The 27,541-nt window shown below is 36.9% G+C and overlaps 1 protein-coding gene across 3 annotated transcripts; it reads left to right on the top strand.

Annotated features, from left to right (window-relative positions):
- Positions 1 to 18,031: 18,031 nt before the first annotated feature.
- On the top strand, positions 18,032 to 22,809 carry LOC107798710 (late blight resistance protein R1-A-like). 3 transcript variants are annotated; one of them, XM_016621756.2, is made up of 4 exons: positions 18,032 to 18,300; positions 18,705 to 18,736; positions 19,245 to 21,595; positions 22,150 to 22,809. In XM_016621756.2, exons 3-4 carry the CDS (start codon positions 19,302 to 19,304, stop codon positions 22,433 to 22,435), a joined length of 2,580 nt encoding a protein of 859 aa, XP_016477242.2. In that variant the 5' UTR covers positions 18,032 to 18,300; positions 18,705 to 18,736; positions 19,245 to 19,301; the 3' UTR covers positions 22,436 to 22,809. The 3 variants fall into 3 exon arrangements, with proteins under 3 accessions (XP_016477242.2, XP_016477229.2, XP_075097197.1); XM_075241096.1 differs by having other exon boundaries at positions 18,057 to 18,300; positions 18,659 to 18,736; XM_016621743.2 differs by lacking the exon at positions 18,705 to 18,736.
- The last annotated feature ends 4,732 nt before the right edge of the window (positions 22,810 to 27,541 follow it).

The raw sequence follows: 27,541 nt of genomic DNA, 5'->3' as shown, positions 1-27,541 counted from the left end.
CTGTTTCATTCCCAAATCACCCCTGAAACCCCTTAATATTACTGCCCTTAATACAATTATTCAACTGTATTAAAACTTTTAATTCTAAAATCTGTTCAAACTAACAATTATCTAAAACTAATTCTGACTAAGAGCTATAACCAATTCTCCTAATAACTGAATGACTAAGGTTGAGTTCTCATTGAAACAAAAATGAACTGAATTTAAATCATAGCACATAACTCAACAAAATCATTAAAACTGAACTTGAAACTGGATCAAAATCAATCACAAATGCAGGGATTCTAAGTCCAACCTATACAAGAATGCAGGATCAATGACAATGCCTTGAAGCTAAGTGTCTACAGATCAGAATACATAACACGACATTAAACCATTTGATGGACTTACTGGTCTACAAACAGGAATGAACTAATCGACGAAACTATTTATAACCTATGTTATTAATCGACAGAACATAAACTGATGGAGAATGGGGGAAATAACGGACAAAAGACGAATTACAATGAACCTAATTTAGGTAAACGAAGAATTGATTGAACTACTTAAACAAACATTGAAATATTTAATCCAACCAAAATCCAAAAAAGAAACAGAATATATATATATTGGATTAACTTAAACTAAAAACCCTAAAAATGACTAATCACACAGACAAACAAACACATAGAAAAAAAATAAAAAAGAAGAAGTTGAAAAGAACTCACTATTTTTCTTGGATTTCAACCATACGCCCTTTCGAACTTGAGTTCCGGTTAGTATTATACGTCTATTTCATCAGAAATAGACTTATAATACTAACTAGAAACCGTTCGACCCTGACAACTTTGAAACAATTTCGAACTGTTGATTCCTAGATCTGTCATTCGATGAGTTTTACTCAGAAGTCAATCTGGTTAGGGATTAGCAACGAGAAGGTCAAGGTGATTATTGGGTGTGAGTTTGGGACTGATTGGGGTGGGTTTCAAGTTTGGCTCAAATCTTCAAATGAAGATTTGAGGAGTTTCAGGAAGATTCAAGCCAGATGGTTAACATATTTGGAGCGAGGGTGGTCTGATGGTCTTATGGTGTTGATTTGGTGACCGACAGCGTTGTTGCCGCCGGGTTTTAGGCGGTGGGGTGTCATGGCGGCTAGGGTTTCGGTGAGGGGTGTTTGGTTCAGTCTCTGAGTTGAGACGATGAACAGGAAGATGAGGGGGGTGTTTGGTTATGGGGGCTGGGGTAGTAGGTTGAGTTTATATAGGGGCGGGGTTGTTTGATCCTGACCGTTCGATCAAGCACGATCGACGGCTTGTATCGTTTCATTTAATGGCACGATGCCGTTTGGTCTCTATACGAAATTGGGCCGACCTTGGGTGAAAATGGGTCGGGTATAGAGGAGTCCTTGAGGCCGTTGGATCAAGATAGATGAACGGCTCAGATCTGATCACCTAAAACGACGTCATTTCAATTATGCAGGGGCTGAACTGGACCGTTTGATTGAAACAAATCAACGGCCCAGATTTGAGACTCAGAAATGACGTCGTTCGAGTCTTTTGAGGGACTGGCTGAAATGGACCGGGTCTTTTGAATGTTTGGGCCTGATCTATGGTCTAAAATTTTGGCCCAAATCCGATTTGCCTTATATTTTCAACTCTTTTCATTTTCTTCTTTTAATTAATAATTAACAAAAATTCTAAAAATAAATTGTAAAACCAAAATTAAACTACAAAATATTAATTAACTCTTAACAACAATTAGCACACAAGTTAAAATATTTAATTAAAATAAAATCACACGATGGCACACTTTAAATGACATAAAATAGACTAAATGCATATTTTTGTGATTTTCTCCTTTTAAACCAAATTATGGTTCGAATAGTTTTTAAATGCACAATCAAATCCTAAATATGCATGCAACATTTTTTTTGTTTTTTTTAAATTTTTATTAATTAAAACAGGATAAACATTCACAGACAAAAACACAAATAATTATCCAAAAATGCCACGCAAATTCTAAAATTGTACAAAGGAAATTTGTTTTAATTTTCGATTTCTTTTGGACTAGTTTTTTTTCGTGAAGAAAAAATCATGTGCACACAGAAAGTAGTAGTGAAGAGCTTGATGAACCTGTCCAACCTCTACAAAGTATCGACATACAAATGATCTGAGCTACCACACCAGGATGAACTGCTCCAACCGGCTGAGTGGCTGGAGTCTGAAACTGGGGAGCCACCTGCTCCGGAGTGTGAGTAGCAGGAATCTAGGCTCCTCCACCAACCTGAGAGATGGTTGGTGCTACAGGAAGTAAGCCTGCCCGAGTGACACTCTCCATAAGGCCCACTAGACGGACCAGAGCATCTTGGAGTGCTGTGACGATCTGACCCGTAATCTCATGAGTAACTACCCCGTTCTTCCCATTTTCTGCTTCCTTATGTTTCATTATCAGTATTGGGTGCGTTAGAATTTAATTGGAGTGATTTTATTAAGAAATGAGACACTTAGTCTCTTTTAAGAAGGCTTAAGTTGGAAAGGTCAATCAGATGTTGACTTGTGAGTTAGAGGGCTCGGAATTTATTTCCGATGATTCAGTTAGTTTCGGTGGATGATTTAAGGCTTAGGATAGCAACCGAAAGTAATTTTGGAGGTTCGGTGAAGAAATTAGCCTATTTTGGCGAAGTTAGGATTTTGGCGAAATCCGGTTGGTAGGCGAGATTTTGATCTAATGGTCGAAATGGGATTCCGAGAGTTGTTGTAGCTTCGTTAGGTGATTTTGGACTTGTGCGCAGAATTTCAGTTGATTCGGAGGTGATTTGGTCGGGTTTTTGATCAAATGCGTATTTTGGAAGTTTTGGAAGAACTTAGGCGTGAATTCGATGTAACTTGATGGTTTTGATGTTGTTGAGGAGTTTTGATAATTGTAATAAGTTTCAATAATATTTTCTGATATGTTCGTGCTTTGGTTGAGGTCCCGGGGACCTCGAGATGATTTCGGATGGCTAACGGGAACTTTTGAAGTTGGAAATTTCATAATAGACGAAAGTTGTAAATGAGTGCGCACAAGGCCTCACTTTGAATGATCATATCTCCCGTTATATAAGGATTTGTGTGAGCTAGAACCTATCAAATTAAATCTCTTTGAGTCTAGTTTCCAACACAACAAACCGTTTATCATTTGAAGGTGTATACAGGAAGTTATGACCATTTCACTGGTCAGGTGTCAGATCGCGCGAAGTCGCGCGTTTCGCCCGTCTGAGGCAGAATGCTCAGCAAAAACGCGCAAACAACGCGCGAACAACGCGTGAACTCGTGCGACTGGAGATTTTTAAGTACTCTAAAGACCAGAAATGAGAGGAATTGAGTCATTTCTCAAGCTTAGGGCTTCCTCTACATCCCAACTTGACCAAGGCACCAATTGCACTCCTAAGGTAAGCTTTTAAGTGTGTTTTCATGGTGATTTCACTTCACAATCACTAGTTACAATATGATTTTGATTGGATTTCATAATATTTCTTCAAAATCTCAAGAACACCCCAAAGTTGACTTTCAAGATTTGGTCTACAAGAGGTAATCCTACACCTTAGACTTACACATATGGGGTTAATATGGAATTATGAGTATGAATCATGTATTACAACTTATGGTATGTTGATTGGAGGCCATAAATTCGCAATTTAAATACATGAACATGGTAGGGATTTAAAGGTATTTAATTGATGGAATTTTGTTGGTTGGGTATGAATGGATGGTCATACATGTGTAGTTGGAAGTTATAAATTGGTTAGGAATGATGGTGAGATGAATTGTTGGTTAATGGTGATAGTTGGAAGAACCAATACTATAGTTATGAGGTGTAAATATCTATGCCTACAAGGTGTTTGATAATATGCCTAAATAGCATAAGTTATGGAATTTAGTACTAATATTGGCCATATTGAATGACGTATTGTAGATTGAAGTTTACCTAAGAGTAGTGGATCATTGTAGTACCATTAAGGGGCAAGTCCCATATATGTATGGTTACAACCCCATCTTTTAGAAATCGAACTTCATCGATGTTTGTGTGATTTTTTTGGCAGATTCGTCGCACGAGGAGGCCAATCGGAGAGGCAAGGGCATAGCGAGCTAGAGGTGAGTAATGATTTTAAATGATGTCCTGAGGGTTTGAAACCCCGGATTGCACGACATACTGCTATGTTGAGATCAAACATGCATTGTATGACGAGCGCGAGGTCATTTACTATCGAGGATTGAGACTTGGTCCATCCCGGTTGATATTTTACCGCGTATTTGATATAGACTTGTTGTTTTTCACCATGATTTGGGCTTATTGCCATACTTGGGCTTCGTGCCAATTATTTAAAATCCTTTGTGAATTTCTATCGCTATTTTCCCTTACTAATTGAAATTTTATTTGAACTCACTCCAATTGAATTATACTATTTCATGAACTCAACCACATTTATACTCAACTAGAGATTTGAATGATATTTCTAATATTGTTTGAGCTGAGTACCATTATTTTACTGATGCCCAAAGGGCTTATGATCATTTTCTGGACTGATTGAGGCTGAGGGCCATATGTGAGGATATGTTGAGTGATGTGAGGAGGCTTTCAGGCCTCGAGTGTGATGTGTGAAGGCTTTAAGGCCTTATGATATTGCGCTTGGTCTGTAGGAGCCCCTCCGGAGTCTGTACACACCCCCAGTGAGGGAGGGTACCCAGGTGAGTTGGGAGTGGGTCCGAGAGGCCGATGTTGTGTTTTGTGAGTTGGGAGTGAGCCCGAGTGGCTGATGTTGTGTGTTGGTGAGTTGGGAGCGAGCTCGTGGGGCTGATACTGCATTGAGAGTTTGATATTGAGCCCGAGGGGCAAGTTTCTGATTATTTCCTTGCTTGTTGAAATTGTTTGTCTTCATGGTTTCAAAAAGAGAATTATCTGATACTTCACGGTTTTTATTGTATAATTGATTTTACTGCTTGAGATAGCGCTATATTGTGCCTTTATGAGATTTCATGCTTTCAGTCATTATTTATATTTATTACTCACTGGGTCGGAGTACTCACATTACTCCCTGCACCATGTGTGCAAATACAGGCAGAGCTGAGTTCGCTCCTGAGCGCTGATTTCTTCCAGACCAGGTGGTGACTAGGAGTAACGAGGTAGCTGTTGACGTCCGCAACCCTGTTTTCTCCCTTATCTTCTGTTATTTATGATATTTCCAGACTTTATAAAATATTAGTAAACTCTGTAGTAGCTCATGACTTGTGACACCCCGATTTCGGGCTGAGTCGGGTTGGTTTTCATTGTTCTATCACGTTTCCTTCGCACTTATGTATATATTATCTATGATTTTGACTTATTCCTGCTAAGTAATTATAAAGAAATGTACTATTCTATTTTTGGTTGGCCTTGTCTTCATGAGAGGTGCCATCATGACTGGGTTGGAATTTTGGGTCGTGACAAGTGCTGGGGTAGCAATGGACCCCTCTAGGACCTGAACTGGGCCCACTGAAACTGACTGGATTGTCGGAACCTCATCATCAAAGTCAACTTGAGGCTCCACCGCTGGTGCTACTGCTCTGGGCTAAACTCTGCCCCTACCTTGGCCTCTAGCACGACCTCGGCCTCACCCTCTGCCCCTCGTGAGAGCTGCTATTGGGGGCTTGGGCTGCTGATCGGTGGATGAGGAAGCATGTGTTCTCGCCATTTACGAAATAACAGAGTAGAAATTCAATTAGAAATGAGAAACAAAACCGCACAACGGGAAAGAATAGATGTGAAATTTTTCCTAACTCTGTAGCCTCTAGGGGATAAATACAAACGTCTTTGTACCGATCCCTCAGACTCTACTAAGCTTGTCTGGGAATTGTAAGACCTATGTAACCTAGAGCTCTGATACCAAATGTCCGAATGCTGCTGCTCCGGGATATGCACACAGTGCAGAGTATAGTATCAGCACAACCGACCCCATGTGCTGGTAAGTACCTAGCCTAATCCTGGTGAAGTAATGATAAGGCTAGGACCAGATTACAAAATAAACCTGTGCAGTTATATCATATACAGCGAAAAATAAAACAAAAATATACAATTAAGGATGGGAGGGGGACATGTTGCGGGGGAATATCATTTACCAACAATAACTCAGTAGAAAAGCATAAAGAACAATTTAAAATTTGAGGCAGAAAGAATAAGAATAAAAATATACTTTTATCATTTATTGTTGTGGCGCGCAACCCGATCCAAATCATAAAAATAATGTTGTGGCGTGCAACCCGATCCATATCATTTATCACTGTTGCGGCATAAAAACCGATCCAATTATAATATTGTTGCGACGTGCAACCCGATCCCAATATAATATTGTTGCGGCATGCAACCCGATCCCAATGTACAATTCAACACCAATCACAAAAAGAGTCCCGACAAAGGAACAATAAGGAAACAATACTATTTCGGCAAGGGAATCGACAATACAAGTAAATACGTCCCGGCAAGGGAGTCAGCTATAACCAAACTTGTTCCAACATTTAACTTCACAAAAGAAATCTCAACTAGCATCAATACTCAACCATAAGTAACTTCCACGAGAATAATCATAATTCTTGCCCAATACAGAAAATCAACAACTTAGGCATTTGTAGTACTTATTAAGAATACAACAGTTTCAATTTAAGACTCATGAGCATGCTTGAAACCAACGTATAGATGCTCGTCACCATGCCTATACGTCGTACTCAACAAATAATACATAACAAATATGACACAACTCCGAATCCCTCAAGCTAGGGTTAGACCAAACACTTACCTCGATGCCACGAACACAATTCAAATCTCAACTATCGCTTTACCTCTTGATTCCACCACCAATTCGCTCGTATCTAGCCACAAATTACTTAATTATATCAATAAACGCTAAATGAATCAATTCTAATGCATGAAAAATAAGTTTTCTAAAGTTTCCCCCAAAAAGTCAAAAAATAGCCCCGGGCCCACATGGTCAAAACTCGAGGTTCGAACCAAACCCGATTACCCATTCCCCCACGAATCCAAATATATAATTTGTTTTGAAATCTGACTTCAAATCGAGGTTCAAATCCCCAAAATTTGAAAAACCTAGGTTCTACCCAAAACACCCAATTTCCCCCATGAAAACCTTTGATTTTGAGTTGAAATCATGAGAAAAGATGCTAAGGTTTAATAAAAATAAGTTAGAAATGACTTACAATCGATTTGGAAGAGTACTTGTCTTTGAAAAATCGCCCAAGAGTGTTTTGGTTTTAAAAGGGTTTGAGAAATGGTTGAAATGCGTCTAAGTTATGAATTTACAGGTTGTAGGTATCACAATTGTGAACCACTCAGAAAACTGACCCTTTCGTATTTGTGAAGATAATGTCGCATTTGCGACCAAGTCAAATTTCCGGTCACCTTCACATTTGCGAGGGACCTTTCGCAAATGCGATATCGCATTTGCGATAGAACAGTCGCATTCGCGACTAAGGCTACCCAGGTCCATTTTTACATTTGCGAGGCTTTATCACATTTGAGAGCCAGGCTTCGCATTTGCGAAAGCTGCAGACCTGGCCATACCAGCTGAAAAACCTACAATTCCTAAGTTAAAATCCACTATGTGGCCTATCCAAAACTCACCCGAGTCCTCGGGGCTCTAAACCAAACATGCACATCAACCTAAAAATATCCTATAGACTTGCTCGTGCATTCAAATCACTAAAATAACATCAACAACTATGAATTTAGTATCAAAATCATGAAATCACTTAAGAACATCAATTTTTTTCAAATTTTCCCAAATAAGGTCCGATTCATGTAATTTCAAGTCCGTTTCTTACCAATTTTACAAACTCAACTTAAATAACATATAAGACCTATACCGAGCTCCGGAACTAGAATATGGGCCCGATACCATCAAATTTCAAACATATTTCATTTCCAAAAAACTCATAAATATTCCAGAAAATAATTTTCTTTAAATATTTATTTCTGGGGCTTGTGACCTCGAAATTCGATTCTGGGCATACGCCCAAGTCTCATATTTTCCTACGGGCCCTCCGAAATTGTCAAATCATGGGTCCGGCTCTGTTTACCCAAAATGTTGACCGAAGTCAACTTAAATTCATTTTTAAAGGCTAAATCAATATTTTCATCATATTTCCACATAAAAGCATTTCAGATATACGCCCGAACCGTGCACGAAAATCGAGGTGAGGAAAAAAGAGGCTTCTAAGGCCTCGGAACGCAGAATTTACTCGTAAATCAAGTGATGACCTTTTTGGGTCATCACAATTACAAACCACGCTTAGGCCATATGATATCACTATTGGGACCCACATCGGTCATATACTTATTGAATTGACTGCTAATTGATGTCTTATACTCAGTCACTGTCTTACTTGTGTATTATATATCTGTTCTCTCTCATTTCTTGTTAATACTTGTTGTATTCTCTTTTGGGCTGAATATTATGATTTCTGTAAGCCCAGGAGGCTGAAGAGGTTATGAATTGGGTTGCACGCCGCAACAAGCCTTCAAGCTACTTATATATATTATGGATCGGGTTGCACACCGCAACAAGCCTTGGGGATACTTATATATATTATTGATCGGGTTGCACATCGCAACGTGATTGAGTCGGGCTACATGCCGCAGTGATATAGCGCTTGGACTGAAGGAGCCCTCCGGAGTCTGCACACCCCAGTGGCTCATGTACCTATTGAGAGTGAGTATCGTGAGACCTAAGTGAACCTAGCGCTCTAATACCATGTTATCACGACCCAAAATCCATTAAGGGTCGTGATGGCTCTGGACACCACTGTCAGGCAAGCCAAAAATAAATACTTAATTTGGTTCTCATTTTAAATATTTTTGAAATCATATTTTCCTTCGATTAAATTTAACAACAAATAATGAACTTTACTGAGTAAATAATGATGTTGTCATGACCCTAGTTCACCAACCATGAACACGTCATGACGGCACCTAGTCACGATGACTAGGTAAGCCTAACAGTGCGGAAGTAACAACTGATACGAAAATATTAAATTAAAAGTTAATTAACTTAAGGAAATGTATATAACATGCCGCTTGGGACATACACTTCAACACTACAAATTCTGAAATAGAAATCCCAAAATTCGGAATCTCACGGGCAACACAAACTACAGAAAGTATATGATACGACTCTAACTCCGGAATGTCTACACAACCGAAAGAAAGGAAAATCAAATACTAAAGCTGGAATGAGATAGAGACTCATGGTCTGTGGACGTGGCAGATACACCTCAAAGTCCCTACTAGATGTCTCCGACGCAAGGATAGTGCGCCTGAGTGGAGGTACCTGGATCTGCACATGAAAAACATACGCAGAAGAGGCATGAGTACACCACAACGCTACTCAGTAAGTGCCAAGCCTAACCTCGGTTGGGTAGTGACGAAGAAGGTCAGAGCCCTACTGAGATAAACATAATACTGATAAGATAAAGAGGAAAAAATAGATAAAGTCTACAGCTAGAATCGAAAATAGGATAAATAAGGAATGCAGTAATAGAAGGCCGAAACAAAACAATACCAGTATAATACTTCACACAACCGGCATGATAATCGGGGATCTCTTGGTATCCCAAGGATCTCTTGGTATCCTCAATAATAATTCGGGGATCTCTTGGTATCCCGATGATCTCTTGGTATCCTCAATAATAATTCGGGGATCTCTTGGTATCCCGATGATCTCTTGGTATCCTCCATAATAATTCGGGGTTCTCTTGGCATCCCGAGGATCTCTTGGTATCCTCAATAATAATTCGGGATCTCTTGGTATCCTCAATAATAACCCGAGGATCTCTTGGTATCCTCAATAATAATTATGGGATCTCTTGGTATCCTCATTAATTATATACACATGTGCCAGGGATCTCTTGGTATCCCGCACTTCCAATCCAGAACATAAATGTGCAGGGGATCTCTCGGGATACCGTCCCGTAGTCCCAAATTTAAATCAAACAACAGCAACTCAAAATATCAAATAATTACCAAACTCATAGCAAATAATAGTAGATTCTAGCATAATATGCTTCATAGAACGCAAATAAGGCAGTTTAAGCAAATAGACAAGTAAGTCAACTAAATATGCTCCTCTAGGCTAAAATTTTTACAATTTGAATAAAACAGGTAAACCAGAAAACTCAATTTAAATTGTCCAAGTAAAAATGGATTTTTCAACAATTAGCTCAAGTACGCGCTCATCACCTCACGTACAAGGAATTCAATTACCAATATCAAATCCTAAGGGACAAAGTCCCCCACACAAGGTTAGACAAGCCACTTACCTCGAACAAGTGCAAGTCAACCTGAAACCACGCTTTTGCCACGAGTATCCGACTCCAAATGGCTCAAGTCTATTCAATTAAATTGTATACTGTAAATAATAATTCAAGTAATTGATTCTACAATTAAATTCTAAGCTAATACGCAAAATTATAAAAAATGACCAAAATCACACAAACATCGATGAAGCTCAATTTCTAAAAGACGGGGTTTTAGCCATACATATCTGAAATTCGCCCCTTAATGATACTATAATGATCCCATACAGTTATGTAACTTCAATCTACAATACAACACTCAATAGGGCCAATATTAGTACTAGATCCCATAACTTATGCCATTTAGGCCTATTATCAAACATCTTGTAGGCATAGATATTTACACCTCATAACTATAGTATTGGTTCCTCCAACTATCACCATTAACCAACAATTCATCTCACCATCATTCCTAACCAATTTATAACTTCCAACTACACATGTATGACCATCCATTCACACCCAACCAACAAGTCCTATCAAATATTCACCTTTCAATCTCTACAATAACTATGTATTTATATTGGGAATTCATGGCTTCCAATCACCATACCATAAGTTGTAATACTTGATTCATACTCATATTCCCATAATATATCCATATATGCAAGTCTAAGGTGTAGGATTTACCTTTTGGAAGAAATCTTGCAAAACCCTCCTTTGAGTTCTTGAAGGAATTTCTTGAAAATCTAAGGATTTTCAAGATCAATCCATGTTAATACAAGTGTTTAGGAGTAGTAATCAACTCAAAATACTCCAAAAATCTTTCCTTGGATCATAGAAATGAAGAGTGGGACGGATTCCTCTTGAGAGAGCAAGCCCTTGCTCCAAAAATGACTTGGGAACTCTCTATACCCGGTCTTGGGGTATTTAAAAGGCTGTTCGTGTGCGAGTTCACGCGTTGTTCGCGCTTCGGAGGCAGAATACTCAGCAAAAATGCGCGACTTAGCTCAAAGTTCGCGCTAGTGACACCTGCCCAGTAAAATAGTCATAACTTTCTGTATACACCTCAAAATGACGAACGGTTTGTTGCGTTGGAAACTACACTCAAAGGGATTTAATTTGATAGGTTGTGCATCTCATAACACCTCATATAACTGGAGATATGGTCGTCCAAAGTGAGGTATTATGCGCACCCATTTAAAACTTTCGTCTATTATGAAATTTTCCAACTTCAAAAGTTCCCGTTAGCCATCCGAAATCACTCTGAGGCTCCCACAACCTCAATAAAAAGCGCTAACATATCTTAAAATATCATCCAAACTTGTTCCAATCATCAAAACACCTCGACTAACACCAAAACCATCGAATTACATTGAATTCAAGCCTACGTTTTTTTAAAACTTCCAAAACACGCATTCGATCAAAAACCCAATCAAAACACGTCCGAATGACTTGAAATTTTGCACACTTATCCCAAATCACCTAACAAAGCTACAACAACTTCCGGAATTCCATTCCGAACCTCGGATTAAAATTTCACTATCGGACCGGAAACTTCAAAATTCTAACTTTAGGCATTTCTAGCCTAAATGAGCTACAGACTTCCAAAACACATTCCGGACACGCTCCCAACCCCGAAATCACCTAACGGAGCTAACAGAATCATTAGATTTCCGTTCCAAGACCGTCTTCACACAGTTCCGATTACAGACCACTTTCCAACACTTAAGCTCTCATTTGGGGACTAAGTGTCCCAAAACACTCTGAATCCCAACACCGAACGTCCAGGCGAACCAAAATAGTAGAATAAACTTAGAGAAAGTAGTTAATAAGGGAACAGGTCATAAATTCTAAAAACTATCGGCCGGGTCATTACATATGTCTTTAGCAAATTTAAATACTGAATAACCCCATAGTCATCTCAGAACCCGGTGTCACAAGTGCATGAGCAATTTCTAGGAATTTAAAATGTAATATAATAACTGTCCGGAATACAATTGGACAGAGAAGAAAATACAATACTCTGAAGGAGATTTTGTTGGCTTTGGGTCATCTCGAGAGATGCATCTCACCTAAGTCTCCGCATCAACCACGCCGTTGCGCCCAATGAGGCCACTAGACATACATGTGCTTGTGAAACAAATATGCACAACAAGTGTAGTATGAGTACGAAATAACGCGTACCCAGTAAGTATCCAGTCTAACCTCGAAGAAGTAGTGACGAGAGGTCGACTTCGACAGTTACTAGTGGTCAAATAATATAATACCAATAATGTAAAAAATCATGGATTTTATAAGTCGACTGCAAACTCAATAATCATAAAGCAGGCAAACATTTCTTTTGTTAATAGAAATTTTCAAACTTATTTCCATCTTTTTAACAGTTTACATCCCCGGCCAATGAGGCCACATCAATTATCAATAATTTCAAAAACAATCAAGAAAGCCATGCGCAAATTATGCCGAGGTTGTACGGTCCGATCTTACATAATATTTAAACTATGCACTGCTAGAGGGTCGAATGGCGTGAACCATAAATGCATCTATTACCCCGCTCGTGAATCTTACATGAGATGAGGTCAAATATAAATAAGAGAATTACCCCGCTCGCGAATCGTACATGTGACACAGGTACACATAGGTACACGCATTCAAACAGTCAACCAAGACTTTATCAAGGATACAATTACGCAAGGGAATGACAACTTCTCTTTCAACAGTCAAGAAAGTGATGTTTAGCCCTTTAGAAATTTATTTACCAAGTTCGATATGATTTAGGACTTTTAAATTATCAATAAAATTACAAGTACGATAGGTAAATCATGCTTATGGGTCCTAGACTACCCGGACTTAAGTATAATAGTAGCTACACACAGACTCTCGTCACCTCATGCGTACATAGCCCCCCCCATAAATAGAAGCACATATTTACTTATTTTACCTATGGGGTTAATTCCCTCTTATAAGGTCAGAAAGTAGACTTACCTCATCTTAAAGCCCACTTTCCGGTCACAATTTCGCTTTAAACCCCTAACTTGGTGCCGTTCAATCTAAAACTAGTCAAACAACGTGCAAATTAAATAAAAATTTACTACAATGCTTGAAATTTAGCAATTTATAAAAATTCTCAACTCCGCTCGAAAATTTGGCAGTGAGACCCACGTCCCAAAACCCGATGAAACTCACAAAATCCGATAACCCATTCCGATACGAGTTCAACCATACCAATTTTATCAAATTTCGATAACTACTTGACCTCCAAATCTTAAATTTTTGTTCTTGAAAGGTTTTGTAAAAATCTTAATTTCTTCCATTTAAATTCGAAATAATGATGAATATAATCATATAATCATGAAGTATAATTACTTTCGGATATAGAACACTTACCTTAATCCATATAGTGAAAATCGCCTAAAAATCGCTTCAATCCGAGCTCTATAGCTCCAAATATGTTAGAAAAAGGTTGAAACCTTGAAATATAGCTTCTGCCCAGGTATTTACCCATCGCGATCGCAAAAAATGCTCCACTATTGCGAAGCACAATATTTCTCAACCCAAAAATTTTCCTTTGCGATCGCGGTAAAAGCCTTGCGATCGCAAAGAACAAGTGCCTAACTCTTCCAAATAGCCTCTAGTATAATGGTCATAACTTTTTGTAAAAAACTTCAAATTGTAAATGGTTTGACATTTTGAAAACTAGATACCAAGGACTAAAACTTTTATTCTTTTCTCATCTCCCAATTCCTTATAGATTACGAGATGTAAGCTGCCAAAATCAGCACTATGCAACACAATGCGATTTCCAAACTCTTTCCGGACATGTTGTATTGTGTCAGCTTTAACTCTTTGTACACAATTCCAAATATCAAGTGGTTTGATTTTCTAAAAACTAGACACAAATATCTACGATTTTCATTTCTGGATAATCTTCAAATTCTTTATAGATTGAAAGATATAAGCTTCCAAAATCGGATCAGTGCAGCAAAAAATTTACTCTACGCGATCGTGAACGCTCATCCGCGATCGCGAAGCACTGGCCAATTTCTTCCATTTTACTCATCGCGATCGCATCCAAATCCCCGCGATCGCATAGAACACTGATGTAGCCAAAAACCAGCACCTAAAATTGGCCTAGAAATGGTCCGAAACTCACTCAAGCCCCTTGGGACCCCATCCGAACATACCAACAAGTCTCAAAACATATCACAGACTTAGTCAAGGCCTCAAATCACATCAAAAGACTCTAAAAACACGAATCACACCCCAATTCAAGTCTAATGATTAAGAAATTTTAATTTCTATATTCGATGCCAAAACCTATCAAATCACGTCCGATTGACCTTAAATTTTACACATAGGTCACATTCGACATTGCAGACCTACTCCAACTTTCAAAATCAGAATCTGACCTCGATATCAAAAAGTCTATTCCCGGTCAAACTTCTCAAAAACCTTCAAATTTATATCTTTCGGCAAATGAACCCGAAATGACCTACAGACCTCCAATTCCACTTTTGAATGCGCTCCCAATACCAAAATCACCATACGGAGCTATTCCCAGACTCGGAATCGCAAACGGACATCAATAACGTTGAAATACACCTCAACCCAAATTTGTGAAATTCTTCCAAAATGGCATCTTTCTTAGTAGGCGTCGAAACACTCCCAAGTCATCTAAATTTTGATTCGGACATACGCCCAAGCCCAAAATCATCATACAAATTTGTTGAAACCTTCAAATCCCGATTCCGAGATCGTTTACTCAAAAATTACACTTTTGTCATTCTTCCAACTTAAAGCTCCCAAAATGAGAATTTTCTTTCTAAATAAACTCCGAACTTCCCGAAATTCAATCCTGGCCACGCATGCAAGTCATAATACCTAAAGTGAAGCTACTCAGGGTCTCAAACCGCTGAACGATGCGCTAGAGCTCATAACTACGGTCGGGTCATTACAGATGAGTTGAGTGACTGTTGCCTTGAAAGGTTGTACTTGCTTTTAAATTATTGTTGCACTTAGCTGTTATCTGTCATTGTTGTGCAATTTCTGAAAAATTTATATTTGGTTTACTTGGGCTCGAACTGATTTGACTTAAACTGCAGAATTTGAAAGCATGTTCACTCTTTACTTAAAACTTCTGAAGTGAACTGTATTTACATAGCTCGTCACTGCTTTTCAGTTCCTTATTTATTTTTGTAAGTTACTGAGTTGGTTGTACTCACGCTACACCCCTGCACTTCATGTGCAGATCCAGGTGTGTCCAGTCACAGAGGGTGTTGATCTCAAATGTAGCTGATTATCAGAGACTTACGAGGTAGTTACCGGCGTCCACAATCCTTGTCTCTCCTATCTTATTATTTTTTCTCTCTTGTATTGACATATGTCACAAACTGTAGTACACCCTGTTTCTATACTGGTTGTTAGATGCTCATGGCTTAGTGTCACCCCAATGTCCAACTATTATTCTGCATTTGTGTTTTGGGTTTTACCCTATTGTTATGTAAACCTCCGGTTAATTTAATTGCCTTAACTCATTTTTGCCATATATTGAAAGCATATTGATAGTGTCAACTTACCTAGTTCCACGATAGGCGCCATCAAGACGGATTAGGAATTTGGGTCGTGACAACATGTTTCTATTGTGAGCACGTAATTTTTCCCTAATGCAAATTGCTCCTCAAAAATATTGCAAAATAGTTTTTTAATTATTTCATAGAATTTTAGAAATTTTTCTTTATTTTTATCCAACTTGTTTTGCATTTATTTGCATATATTTATAAATGTTTTAAACCATAAAAATCATAAAAATATTTCATACTTCATTTCATAGCATTACATAATTAAATGCATTATCAAAAGAAAATCACAACAAAAAAAAGCATAATAGTCATTGTTATATTTTTAGTTTTTAGTTTTAAATTAGTAATTCCCTTTCATTAATTTACATTGTTAAGTTAATTAACTAGTTGTTAGATAAAGTAGTGAAGAAATTAATTTTGCAATTTTCGTTTTATGATAGTTTAATTAGCGATTTTAAAAATTGAAAGGAAAGAAACAAAGAGAAATGGGTAAAAATTGCACGGGGCAGCCGCTTTGTCTTTTTGTTTGCATCCGTACCCACTTTTTAAAAAACTTCCGCTTCCCCTTCTCCTCCCCTTACAACATAGAAACTTCAGCTCTAGAGCTGAAGTTTTCTAGTTACAACACAAAAACTTCAGATCTAGAGCTGAAGTTTTTATTTTATAACTGGAAAGAGCTGAAGTTTTTGTTTTATAACTGGAAAACTTCAGCTGGAAACAATTGAAGTTTTTGTTTTATAACTAGAAAACTTCAGCTGGAAACGACTGAAGATTTTGTTTTATAACTGGAAAACTTAAGCCGGAAACGGCTTAAGTTTTTTATTTTATAACTGGAAAACTTCAGCTGGAAACGGTTGAAGTTTTTATTTTATAACTGGAAAACTTCAGCTGGAAACGGCTGAAGTTTTTGTTTTATAACTGGAAAACTTAAGCTGGAAACAACTTAAGTTTTTATTTTATAACTGGAAAACTTAAGCTGGAAACGGCTTAAGTTTTTATTTTATAACTGAAAAACTTAAGCTGGAAACTGCTTAAGTAAACTTAAGCTCTAGAGCTTAAGTAAAACTTAAGCTGAAGTTTTCCAGCAAAAGAAAAACTTCAGCCCCGCGGGCTGAAGTTATTCCAGCTTAAGTAAACTTAAGCTCTAGAGCTTAAGTAAAACTTCAGCTGAAGTTTTCCAGTACAAAAGAAAAACTTCAGCCCCGTGGGATGAAGTTATATGAAAAAGCGGGTACGCTTGCAAACAGAAAGACAAAGCGGGCACAAGTTAAAATGTGGCACAAAAAACGGGTATAGATGCAAATGCCCCGAGAAATGGTCTCTCTTGAGACGGACTAGGGCAATATGGCTAAATTGCCAAAAGCTCCACTTCACCCGGCCCAATCCTCACCTCCGCCAGGCCCGGCCCCAAATACTCAAAACGACACTGTTTCCCCTATTCAATTCTAAACACTCCCATTTCCCGTTTCATTATGAAAATTTTAATTGTAAAATAAAACTCATAATTCTAATTTGAAAAAAAAAAGGAGAAAAAAATAAATTTATTTTACGTATAATACGAAATAACAACTATTAAAAATATCGGTAGATTTTTTTACAACATAATAAAAGGCTTCTCTTTTTTTCAAAACTTTAAATGAATTCAAAAATCCTAATTTTCTAATAAATATTAAATTATTTTAATTACATTGAAAAATAATTATAAATATTAAAATATTTATATCTAAATACTTAAACCAAATAATGAAAAAAAAGAAATAGGAAAACAAAATAATATTGGTGGAAGGAATCGGCCCCGTCAAGGGCAACTTCATATCTGGCCTTTAACCATTGCACCACCCAGCACTTTACCCCTATTTCAGTACATTAAATTCTATTTATCTGTTTTTTTGCGCACATCGCCTTTTTAAAGGGTGTTATATATAAAAAGGTGACTATATTTTTTTTACATATTTTGGTTTTTTGAGTCCCACATTTTTGTTCTGTAAAATAGGACAGCTCTTCAACAACAACAACAACAACGATCCAGTATAATCCTACAAATGAAGTGTGGAGAAAATAATATGTATGCAGAACTTACCCCTACCCCGAATGATAGAGAGACTGTTTCCAAGGTAAAATAAGACAGCTCTTCATCTCTTTTAAAAAGAAGATGCTCTCTCCACTAATTTTGAGCAGACATATTCTCCTATATCCTCTCTCCTTTTCTCTCGTATAGTACACCCCTACAGATATAAAGGACACTGTTCGCTGCATTAGAAAAGTAAAAGATGGAAAATTCTGCATTTTTTAAAGAGAGTAGATTCCCCTCATTTTGGCACTGATTTTTTCTGCTCGAGTGTTCATTTGCTTATTCCAGTTCTTGTTCTGCTATTTCTTCTATCTCTGCCTTTATTTGGCTTACTCCAGCTTGTTTCAAGGTTAGAATTCTTTGCCTCTTTCATGAAATTCAAGTGTAATTGTTTATATCAAGAGAGTATGTTAGAGGGGTATATTTTTTTTATTACTTTAGTCTTCCTACATAATTAATCGGGGCAATAACGTAAAACTAAAAGACTTGCTGGAATTCACCAGCTAAATCATTGAATAATGTGACATAAAATATGATTATGTGTTTTAAGATAAGTTTCTGATTACTAAAGAGAAACTAGATTGTACATATATAAAAAGCTAGCCGGCATTGATAATCAAAAACTCCTAATCAGAATATGGACAATATTATATGTATATTTCTCAATAATTCCCAGTTGTTAATAGACCTCATTCATTGACTCACAGCCATTTTCCTTCTCTCTAATAATTGACTAAACTTCCATCACTACAGAGTAGAAACTCTCCGCTGCTGAAAGACGGAAGGTCAGTGTTTTTCTTGCTTATTTTTTGTTTCAAAATTTAATTAAGACAACATGGATTTATACTTATACAGTGTTGTTATTGATTGTATATTTAGTACTATGTATTTCATTTATTTTGAAATATATGGGATTTTAAATATATAAGTCATAAAACACGGAATTCTAAGCTGGATTAGTAGTAAATGAAATAAAAGAATAATTGTAAATGTTTAATTGAACTGGAAATTTATAAAAGGAATCTGAATCTGAAAATGGGAATGTTTTGATTTAATTCGACATTAGGGGGATTTTACATTAGGGTTTCACGAACTGGACTGCTAATTTGAGAAACAAAGAATATTTGAAGAAAAGAATCCATGACCATGAGTTCTTTGTTTGTAATTACAGGCAATTTAGAATCTATGTCAGAGAATTAAGAATTCCTAATGGAAATTTAGCACCCATTTTTTTTCCTGATCTTTGTATTGCTCACTGGAGATTGATCATGTCATTGCTATTACTCATGTTAGGCATACTGCTCTCTGACATCAAGCATTTCAACCCGAAAATAGATCAAGCTAATTAGGATGGAGGATGTCAACATTGATGAGAGTGCTAAACAAAGTACTCAAGTAACTGAAGAGGAACCTGTGGGGCTTGAGGATGATGCTGAGAAGATAATTAAGCTACTGACCAGAGGAATAAGGGAACGGGATATTGTCTCGATTTTTGGCATGCCTGGTCTCGGAAAGACCACTTTGGCGAAAAAAATATTCAAAGATTCTTCTATTGTTTCTCACTTTGATGTTCGAGCTTGGCTTACAATTTCGCAATCATATGATGTGAGAGAGCTGTTGAGGAATATCTATAAGCAAGTGACAGGTGTTGAGTACGATGATAAGGAGAGTGACATAGCCGATACGTTGCGCAAGTGTTTAATGGGCAAAAGATATCTCATTGTCTTGGATGATGTATGGGAAGTTGATGCATGGGATGAGTTAAGATTATGTTTTCCAATTGGTAAACAAGGAAACAGAATCATGTTAACAACTCGACTTAAACATGTGGCAATGGAAGTCAAGAACTGTACCGATCCTTATTCCCCTCGATTCCTAACCAAGGAAGCGAGCTGGAAATTGTTGCAGGAAAAAGCATTTCAAAAGGAAACTTGCCCTCCGGAATTACAGGATGTTGGCGTACAAATTGCGGAATATTGTAAAGGACTGCCTCTTACAGTTGTTTTGATCGGTGGAATTCTGGCGAAGAAAGAAAGGAATGTCTCAGAGTGGTGTGAAGTTGCAAACAATTTAACGTCTCATCATGGATCAGTTGAAAGTGAGAGCAACTTGGCAATACAATTAAGTTACTGCTATTTACCAGATCATTTGAGACATTGCCTTCTAACTATGGGAGTATTTAGGGAGGATGAAAAATTTGGAGCATCTAAATTGATGTTACTCTGGGTGGCCGAAGGCCTCGTTCAATGTAGTGATGAGAGAGGATTGGAGGAGGTAGCTGAAGGTTACTTGAGCGATATAATTTCTAGTAGCCTACTAATGGTTACAAAGACGACCTTTGATGGCAAGGTGAAGTACTTGCAAATTCATGATCTAGTGCGTGACTTTGTCTTAAACAAAGCTAAAGAAGAAAAGTTCATGCAAGTTATAGGGACACATAACCAATATCAACCTTCATATGATGAGGAACATCGAGTGTGCATTCACCTCGACCATAAGCTTCGTCATGATTTGGAGAGATTCAACAACAAAGTAGATATATTCCTCACAAGCGGCTCCACATCTTTTGGTCAAGATCTTAAATCGTTTTTTGTTACTAATAATGCGGATGATTTTCTTGCTTATAGAGATTTTTGGAGTAGTGAGTCTAGTTTTCACGGTACTATTTCTGAAGAGTATTTATCTCGTTCCTATCATTTCTCGTCAGTTGGAGACTTAAAACTTCTTAGAGTGTTGGATTTCAAGAACTGCATTCCAGGGGATTATACAAATATAGTTGATATACTGCAGTCACTAGTTTACCTGAGATACCTTGGAATGTGTTTCGAAAAGTTTTTTTTCAAGTGGGTATCACACATGTGCGACCTAGAAACTTTACTGGTGGATACTGAGAGAATAGTAGAAGGGACACCTCATATTTGGAAGATGACGAAACTAAAGCATGTAGACGTAGGAACACTCTTACCTCGTGAGATATTTGCAGTTTCTGAAGAAGGTCCGTCTAAGTTGGAGAATTTAAGGGAATTTAAAGGCATGTGTTTATCTCGTGAGGATATAGAGTTAATTGAGAGGTTTTCCAATCTTCAAAAGCTTCTCCTCATAATAAGTGATAATGATATTTATGAAGCTAACTCTCTCGTTCTGAAATTGGATGTTCTTACACAGCTTCAGTCCCTCGTGCTTGGTTCGATGTGTAATATCACCAAGTATTATTTACCTTCAAGTCTCAAAGAGCTGATCCTCCGCCAAGTTAATATACTAGCAAGTGCAACTTCCACACTCGCTGCGTTACCCAACCTTCAAAGACTGATATTTCAAGGATGTACATTCGAGCAAGAGGAGTGGGACGTGAGAGATATGGAGTTCCCGGTACTCAAAATCTTAAAATTTCGAAGCATTCATCTTAGGGGATGGCATGTCTCAGAATCATCGTCATTTCCCATGCTTGAGAGTTTAGTGCTAAGATCTGTTGAATTGCTTAAGAAGATTCCTGACAGTTTTGTGGATATTGGAACGCTTACATCAATCAAGGTGATCTATTGTGATGATAATCTCAAGGCTTCAGCTTTGGAGATTAAGGAAGAAGTAGAAGCAACTACAGGATGTGACAACCTCAAGGTCGATATTCTTCCACATTACTCTCGGTATGTCTTTCTTTTCACCCTTCATTTTTTATGTGCCAAAATTCAAATTCTGTTGAAGTTTTATGACAATGTACATATGATGTTTCAATTATTTTCAATTTTCTTTTTTTCTAATTCTTTTTCACAAAAAGTTTAGCTTACTTTCATACGCTTGGACACTATTGCCAGTCTCATTTAAAACTTAAAAAGAACTATAAGCTATATGACCTATATATTAGCTGCTAGAATAAAACACTGGCTCAAAACTTTTTCAGAGGTTGTGGCTTTTATGTCTTTTTAACTGCTAATATATGCATTGAGCCACTCAAAACCTTATAAAGTGAAACCTATATAACGCTTGGGAAATGGAGTTTTTCCACTCTCTCTATTCTTGACGCTACCCAATTGCCACTTGTTATCTTGTTGGATCATATTGGGAAGATGGAAAATCTGAACTAACTCAATTTATGAGTTTAATTCATTATGTTATTCTTGTTATAACTGCAGAATAGGTTTATATATATCTAATGTATGTTACATTAATCCGAACACATTGTTATTGTTGTTAAAAAAAGGGAACAAAAAGAAAAAGAAGAGGAATATGAAGAGGAAGAGAAAACAGAAGCAGCAGCAGAAGAAGCAGCAGCAGCAGTGGCAGAAGTAGAATCAGAAGAAAAACAGAAGGTAGAAGAAGAAGCAGCAACAGCAAAAGTAGAAGCAGAAAAGAAAGAGGATGAGGAGGAGGAAGATGACAAAGTTACAGAGCTTTCAGCGCTATCATTTAAGACTTTCAATCTTGGTTACAGCAGCAGCAGCAGCGGCGGCGGAAGTAGAAGCAGAAAAAAAAAAACCAGAAGGTAGACGAAGAAGTAGCAACATCAAAAGTAGAAGCAGAAAAGAAAGAGGATGAAGAAGAGGAGAAGGAAGATGAAAAAGTTACAGAGCTTTCAGCGTCATCATTTAAGACTTTCAATCTTGGTTATATGAAATGCAAGGTAACGTTGCGTACAATAGACTCTTATGGTCCGGCCCTTCCCCGGACCCCCCATAACGGGAGCTTAGTGCACCAGGCTGCCCTTTAATCTTGGTTACATGCTTTTTCTTTTTCTTCTCTTATAAAAGCTGTTTGGACATTTTCATCATTCATGTTATTCTCTGTAAAACCCTATAAGTTTTGGACAATATGGGTGTGTTTGTTTGATTACCCGATATGTCATTTTTAATTTTAACCTTCATTGTATTTCGAGATCTCGAATAGCTCCATTCATCCTTCCTCGATTTACGTGCACTATCTATATCTTTTTCCGGAAAATTATATGTGAAAAAACAAAGATGAAATTTTGCCTTTAAAACTCATTTGAGTTGACTTCGATCAATGTTTTGAGCAAACGGATCCGGATAAGTATTTTGACAGTTCTGGTGGGTCCGTATCGTGGTTTGGGACTTGGGCGTATGCCCGAAATCTAATTTGGAAGTCCCTAGCTTGAATTCGCCATTTGACGAAAACTAGAAATTTAAAGGTTTAAAGAATTCTTAAATTTGGCATAATTGTATTTTTGTTGATACCGGGTCCCGATTTGGATTGAGAGTTCGATCTTATTCTGAGGTGCGTAGGTATGTTTTCTGTTTTTTTTTTTTTTTAAAAAGGTTTGATTTTATAAAGCTTGACTTTCTAAAGTTTGACTGGAGTTTGACTTTTGAGTAAACGACTTTGGAATGGAATTTTGATGATGTCAATAGTCTCGTATGGTGATTTTGGACTTAGGGATGTGTCCGGATTTATTTGGAAGTCCATAATTGATTTTGGCTTGAAATGGGCGAAAGTTGGAAAATGGGAGATTTTTAGAAAGTTTGACGGGGAGTTGACTTATTGATATCGGGGTCAGAATTCAGTTCTGGAAATTAGAACAACTCCATTACGTCACTTATGACTTGAATGCAAAATTTGAAGTCATTCCGGATTAATTTGATACGTTTCGTCAAAAGGTATAGAATTTGGAAAATTTCATAAACTCATAAGTTCGATTCTAGGTGCGATTCGTTGTTTCGGTGTTGTTTGATGTGATTTGAGGCATGGACTAAGTTCATAATATGTTCTGAGACTTGTTGATAAGTTCGGATGGGGTCCCGAGGGGCTCGGGTGAGTTTCAGACCATTTATAGGCCATTTTTAACGGCTGATTTTTGGCTACAACAGTGTGCATCATAGAAATTTCTGTTGGGCAAGGCTGACTTTGGAGGCTTATATTTCGTAATTTGTAAGGAATTTGGAGATGATTCAAAAATAAAAGTTGTAGCACTTCGAGTCTAGTTTTGAGAAATATAAACCATTCATAATTTAGACATTTGTACAAAAAGTTATAATTGATTAACTGAAGCCTGGTACTGCAATTGTTTTGCCTGGCAGTACGCATCGCAGAAATTTCTGCTGCACATGACTGACTTTGGGAAGAGTTTTTGGAATAGTTTGGTGTTTTAACATAAGCATGTAATGATTCAAATCTCCATTTTTAGTTGTAGAGATCGAAATTCAATTTCGACACTTCCGAGAGTTTGATAATGAATTATAGGAATGATCCGAAATATTTGGTCTAATTTCATCAAGTCGCGATTGGGTTTTTAGCGCGCATAAGTTAAACTCCTCTGACTTGACAGCTAAATTTTCTGTTATTCAATAACCATCATCAATACTACAGAGTGAAAAATGTTTGATCTACATACATGATTTGACAAAGAGAACTTTTCCTTCTTGTTGCACTTATTTTTATTAAACAAACACGTATTCAAGCATCTTTAATTTGCTATTTTCTTACTTTAAATTTGTATTATTTGAGAACCATAATTTAATACTGTTATGTGATTTTAAAAATTAAAGTATGTAAGTTACTCTTTTGTTATTAATACAAATTTCTTTTTTGGTATATGACTTGTGGTATCGAAGTTATATGAATGGCTGTGGTATTAAATTGGAATTTATTATTTTGATTAGCATCTAAAAGGAAGAAAAAAGCTGATTAATTAGAGATAATTTCCCGACATTTCTAAGCATGTGTTGCAAGGATGGGTATGATTTGCCGACATTTCCTTATATGTCGCACAGAATGAGTTATAACTCAAAATTGGTGACATTCGGTAAGAATCGTAAATAATTGTCATAATTTATTTACCGACATTAATATAAATGTCGGAAAATTTACGATATTTGATTTAAGTGTCAAATAAATATCGGCAATTTATTTTGTGACATTTATGTGACTTAAAATAATATTTAAAAAATATCGTCGTATCTTAACTTTCTTGTAGTGTGTGTTATCCAAAATCAAAGCATATAGTTGCAAGAAAATTAGGTCCTAACGAAACAACCAATAACATATATTGATAATGACAGGAATGAAATTTAGCAGATTTAGCTATAAAAAGAATGCAGTTCAATTTTAAATAAAAAAAATATCACACCTTGAAATGGAATAATTCACCCAGATACGACTTTTCATTCTGTAAATGAATCTAGCCTATAGTTTCTATTGAATACGATAAAACGCTTCAAATTCATCAGTTTTCTATTAACCAAGAAAAGTTCTTTTCCTAATTTAATTGTTATTATCTGTTATCTTTATTTTAATGCATATTTATATTTTTGTACAAAAATGTTACTGGATTGGTTTTTGATTGAGGGGCAAAAATATCATTGAAACATAGCCGCTATTTTTGGATTGGTCATTCAAAAATAGCCAGCGTTTACCAAGTCAATAAAAAATAGCCGCTATTTTGCTGCAATAGAGACCGATCCAGCATAATATACTGGAGTTCGATGCACCTGTATATGAATTTCCAGCATATTATGCTGGAACTCCAACACACGGAAAGTTCCAGCATAGTATACTGGAGATTCGAGCACTTGTATATGAACTTCCAACATATTATACTGGACCGGTATATTTTGCTGGAACTCTAGTATATTATGCTGGACTTCTAGTGTACTTATGCTAGAACTCCATCATATTATGCTGGAGTTCCAGCATACTTATCATGGAACTCCAGTATAATATGCTGGAGTTTAAGTATACTTATGCTGGAACTCCAGCACAATATACTGACGTATTTTTGGGATTTTGAACAGTATTTTCGCTTAGATTTATCTTTACATGAAAAGTGGCTAAATTTCAATTATTTTTGAAACTATGCTATTTTTTAGCGACCACTTGTAAATCTGGATATTTTTGAATTTCGTGATCCGTCAAAATGACTGCAAAATCTTGGTAATTGTCATATTATACACAATATGTTATGGTGCCCAAATCAAATATGAGATGGTGGCCATAGCTAGTAGTGTACTTCATAATTCTAACGCAATACTATTTTTCTGAAAGAATTTAATGGGATTAAAAGTTAAATGGTAGCACTAAATAATCCTAGTTATGCAAATCATATTCATTGTTTACTTTTTCTAGTCATATACATAGATTATACATAAATTATACACAATTATACACATATAATACATAAATTATGCATATATTATACATTCACCGGCTATTTTTAGTTTAAGCCGCTTTTCGTGTCATGTTTTAACTTGTGTCCGCTTTGCAAAAAAAATTACAAGCGTTCTAGAGCTGAAGTAGCAAAAGCAATCGCGCAAAACTTCATCATTCTAGTAGCCGGGCCTGAAGTTCAGCTCTAGAGCTGATGTTTTTGTTTTGTAACTGTCGAACTTCAGCTCTAGAGCTGAAGCTTTTGTTTGTAACTGACGAAGTTTTTGTTTGTAAGCTTCAGCTCTAGAGCTGAAGTTTTTATTTTTTAACTATCGAACTTCAGTTCTAGAGTTGAAAGTTTTGTTTGTAAGCTTCAGCTCTAGAGCTGAAGTTTTTATTTTTTAACTATAAGCTTCAGCTCTAGAGCTGAAGTTTTTATTTTTTAACTATCGAACTTCAGCTCTAGAGCTGAAGTTTTTGTTTGTAACTGACGAAGTTTTTGTTTGTAAGCTTAAGCTCTAGAGCTGAAGTTTTTATTTTTTAACTATCGAACTTCAGTTCTAGAGCTGAGTTTTTGTTTGTAAGCTTCAGCTCTAGAGCTGAAGTTTTTATTTTTTAACTATTGAACTTCAGCTCTAGCTCTAGAGCTGAAGTAGTTGTTTGTAAGCTTCAGCTCTAGAGCTGAAGTTTTTATTTTTTTAACTATCGAACTTCAGCTCTAGAGCTGAAGTTTTTGTTTTTTAACTATCGAACTTCAGCTCTACAGCTGAATTTTTTCTTTGTAAGCTTCAGCTCTAGAGCTTCCATCTCCTTGAGTCCGCGTCATTTATTCCAGGCTAGACATGTGAAAATGCAAGAATGATTGAAAGATTATTACTTTTTGCTCTTTCGGTCCAGTTAACTTAAACCTAATTGTTCAGCATTTCACCAGATAGAGTGCTAAACGATGTTGCAGCCAATGTACTATGTAGTTAGCTATAATCATATTTCTCTGCACAGGCAGTTCATATCCTTTGCACAGTTCAGCAGAAGCTAATAAACTTCTCTGACGAAGGTGATTTAGTGTCACGATCCAATCCCCGAACCCGGTCGTGATGGCGCCTCTCGTGAAGACAAGGCCAGTCAGACCCAAACGGAACACCTCTTTTAAACAGTTAATCATCATAAACAGTAATAAAATATAATATAACATTCATAAATTGTGGAATTTAACAATAATAACAGCAGGAACCATCCCGACACAGCCCAAACTGGGGTGTCACAAGTCATGAGCTACTACAGAATCTGCTATAGGTCTACGAAGTACGGAAACCGATACAACAGTCTGAAGAAAACATAAATGATAGAGGATAAGAGAGACAAGGGGTTGCGGACGTCAACAGCTACCTCGTAACTCCAAATCACTGCCTAGCCTGGAAGGAATCAGCGCTCAGGTGCGGACTCTGCTATACCTGAATCTGCACACATGGTGCAGGGAGTAATGTGAGTACTCCGAC

The sequence above is a fragment of the Nicotiana tabacum genome, chromosome 20 (assembly GCF_000715075.1).
Source record: "Nicotiana tabacum cultivar K326 chromosome 20, ASM71507v2, whole genome shotgun sequence".
Taxonomy (NCBI): Eukaryota; Viridiplantae; Streptophyta; class Magnoliopsida; order Solanales; family Solanaceae; genus Nicotiana; species Nicotiana tabacum.
The sequence above is the reverse complement of the archived record's forward strand: the minus strand, read 5'-3'. Positions and strand labels throughout refer to the sequence as shown.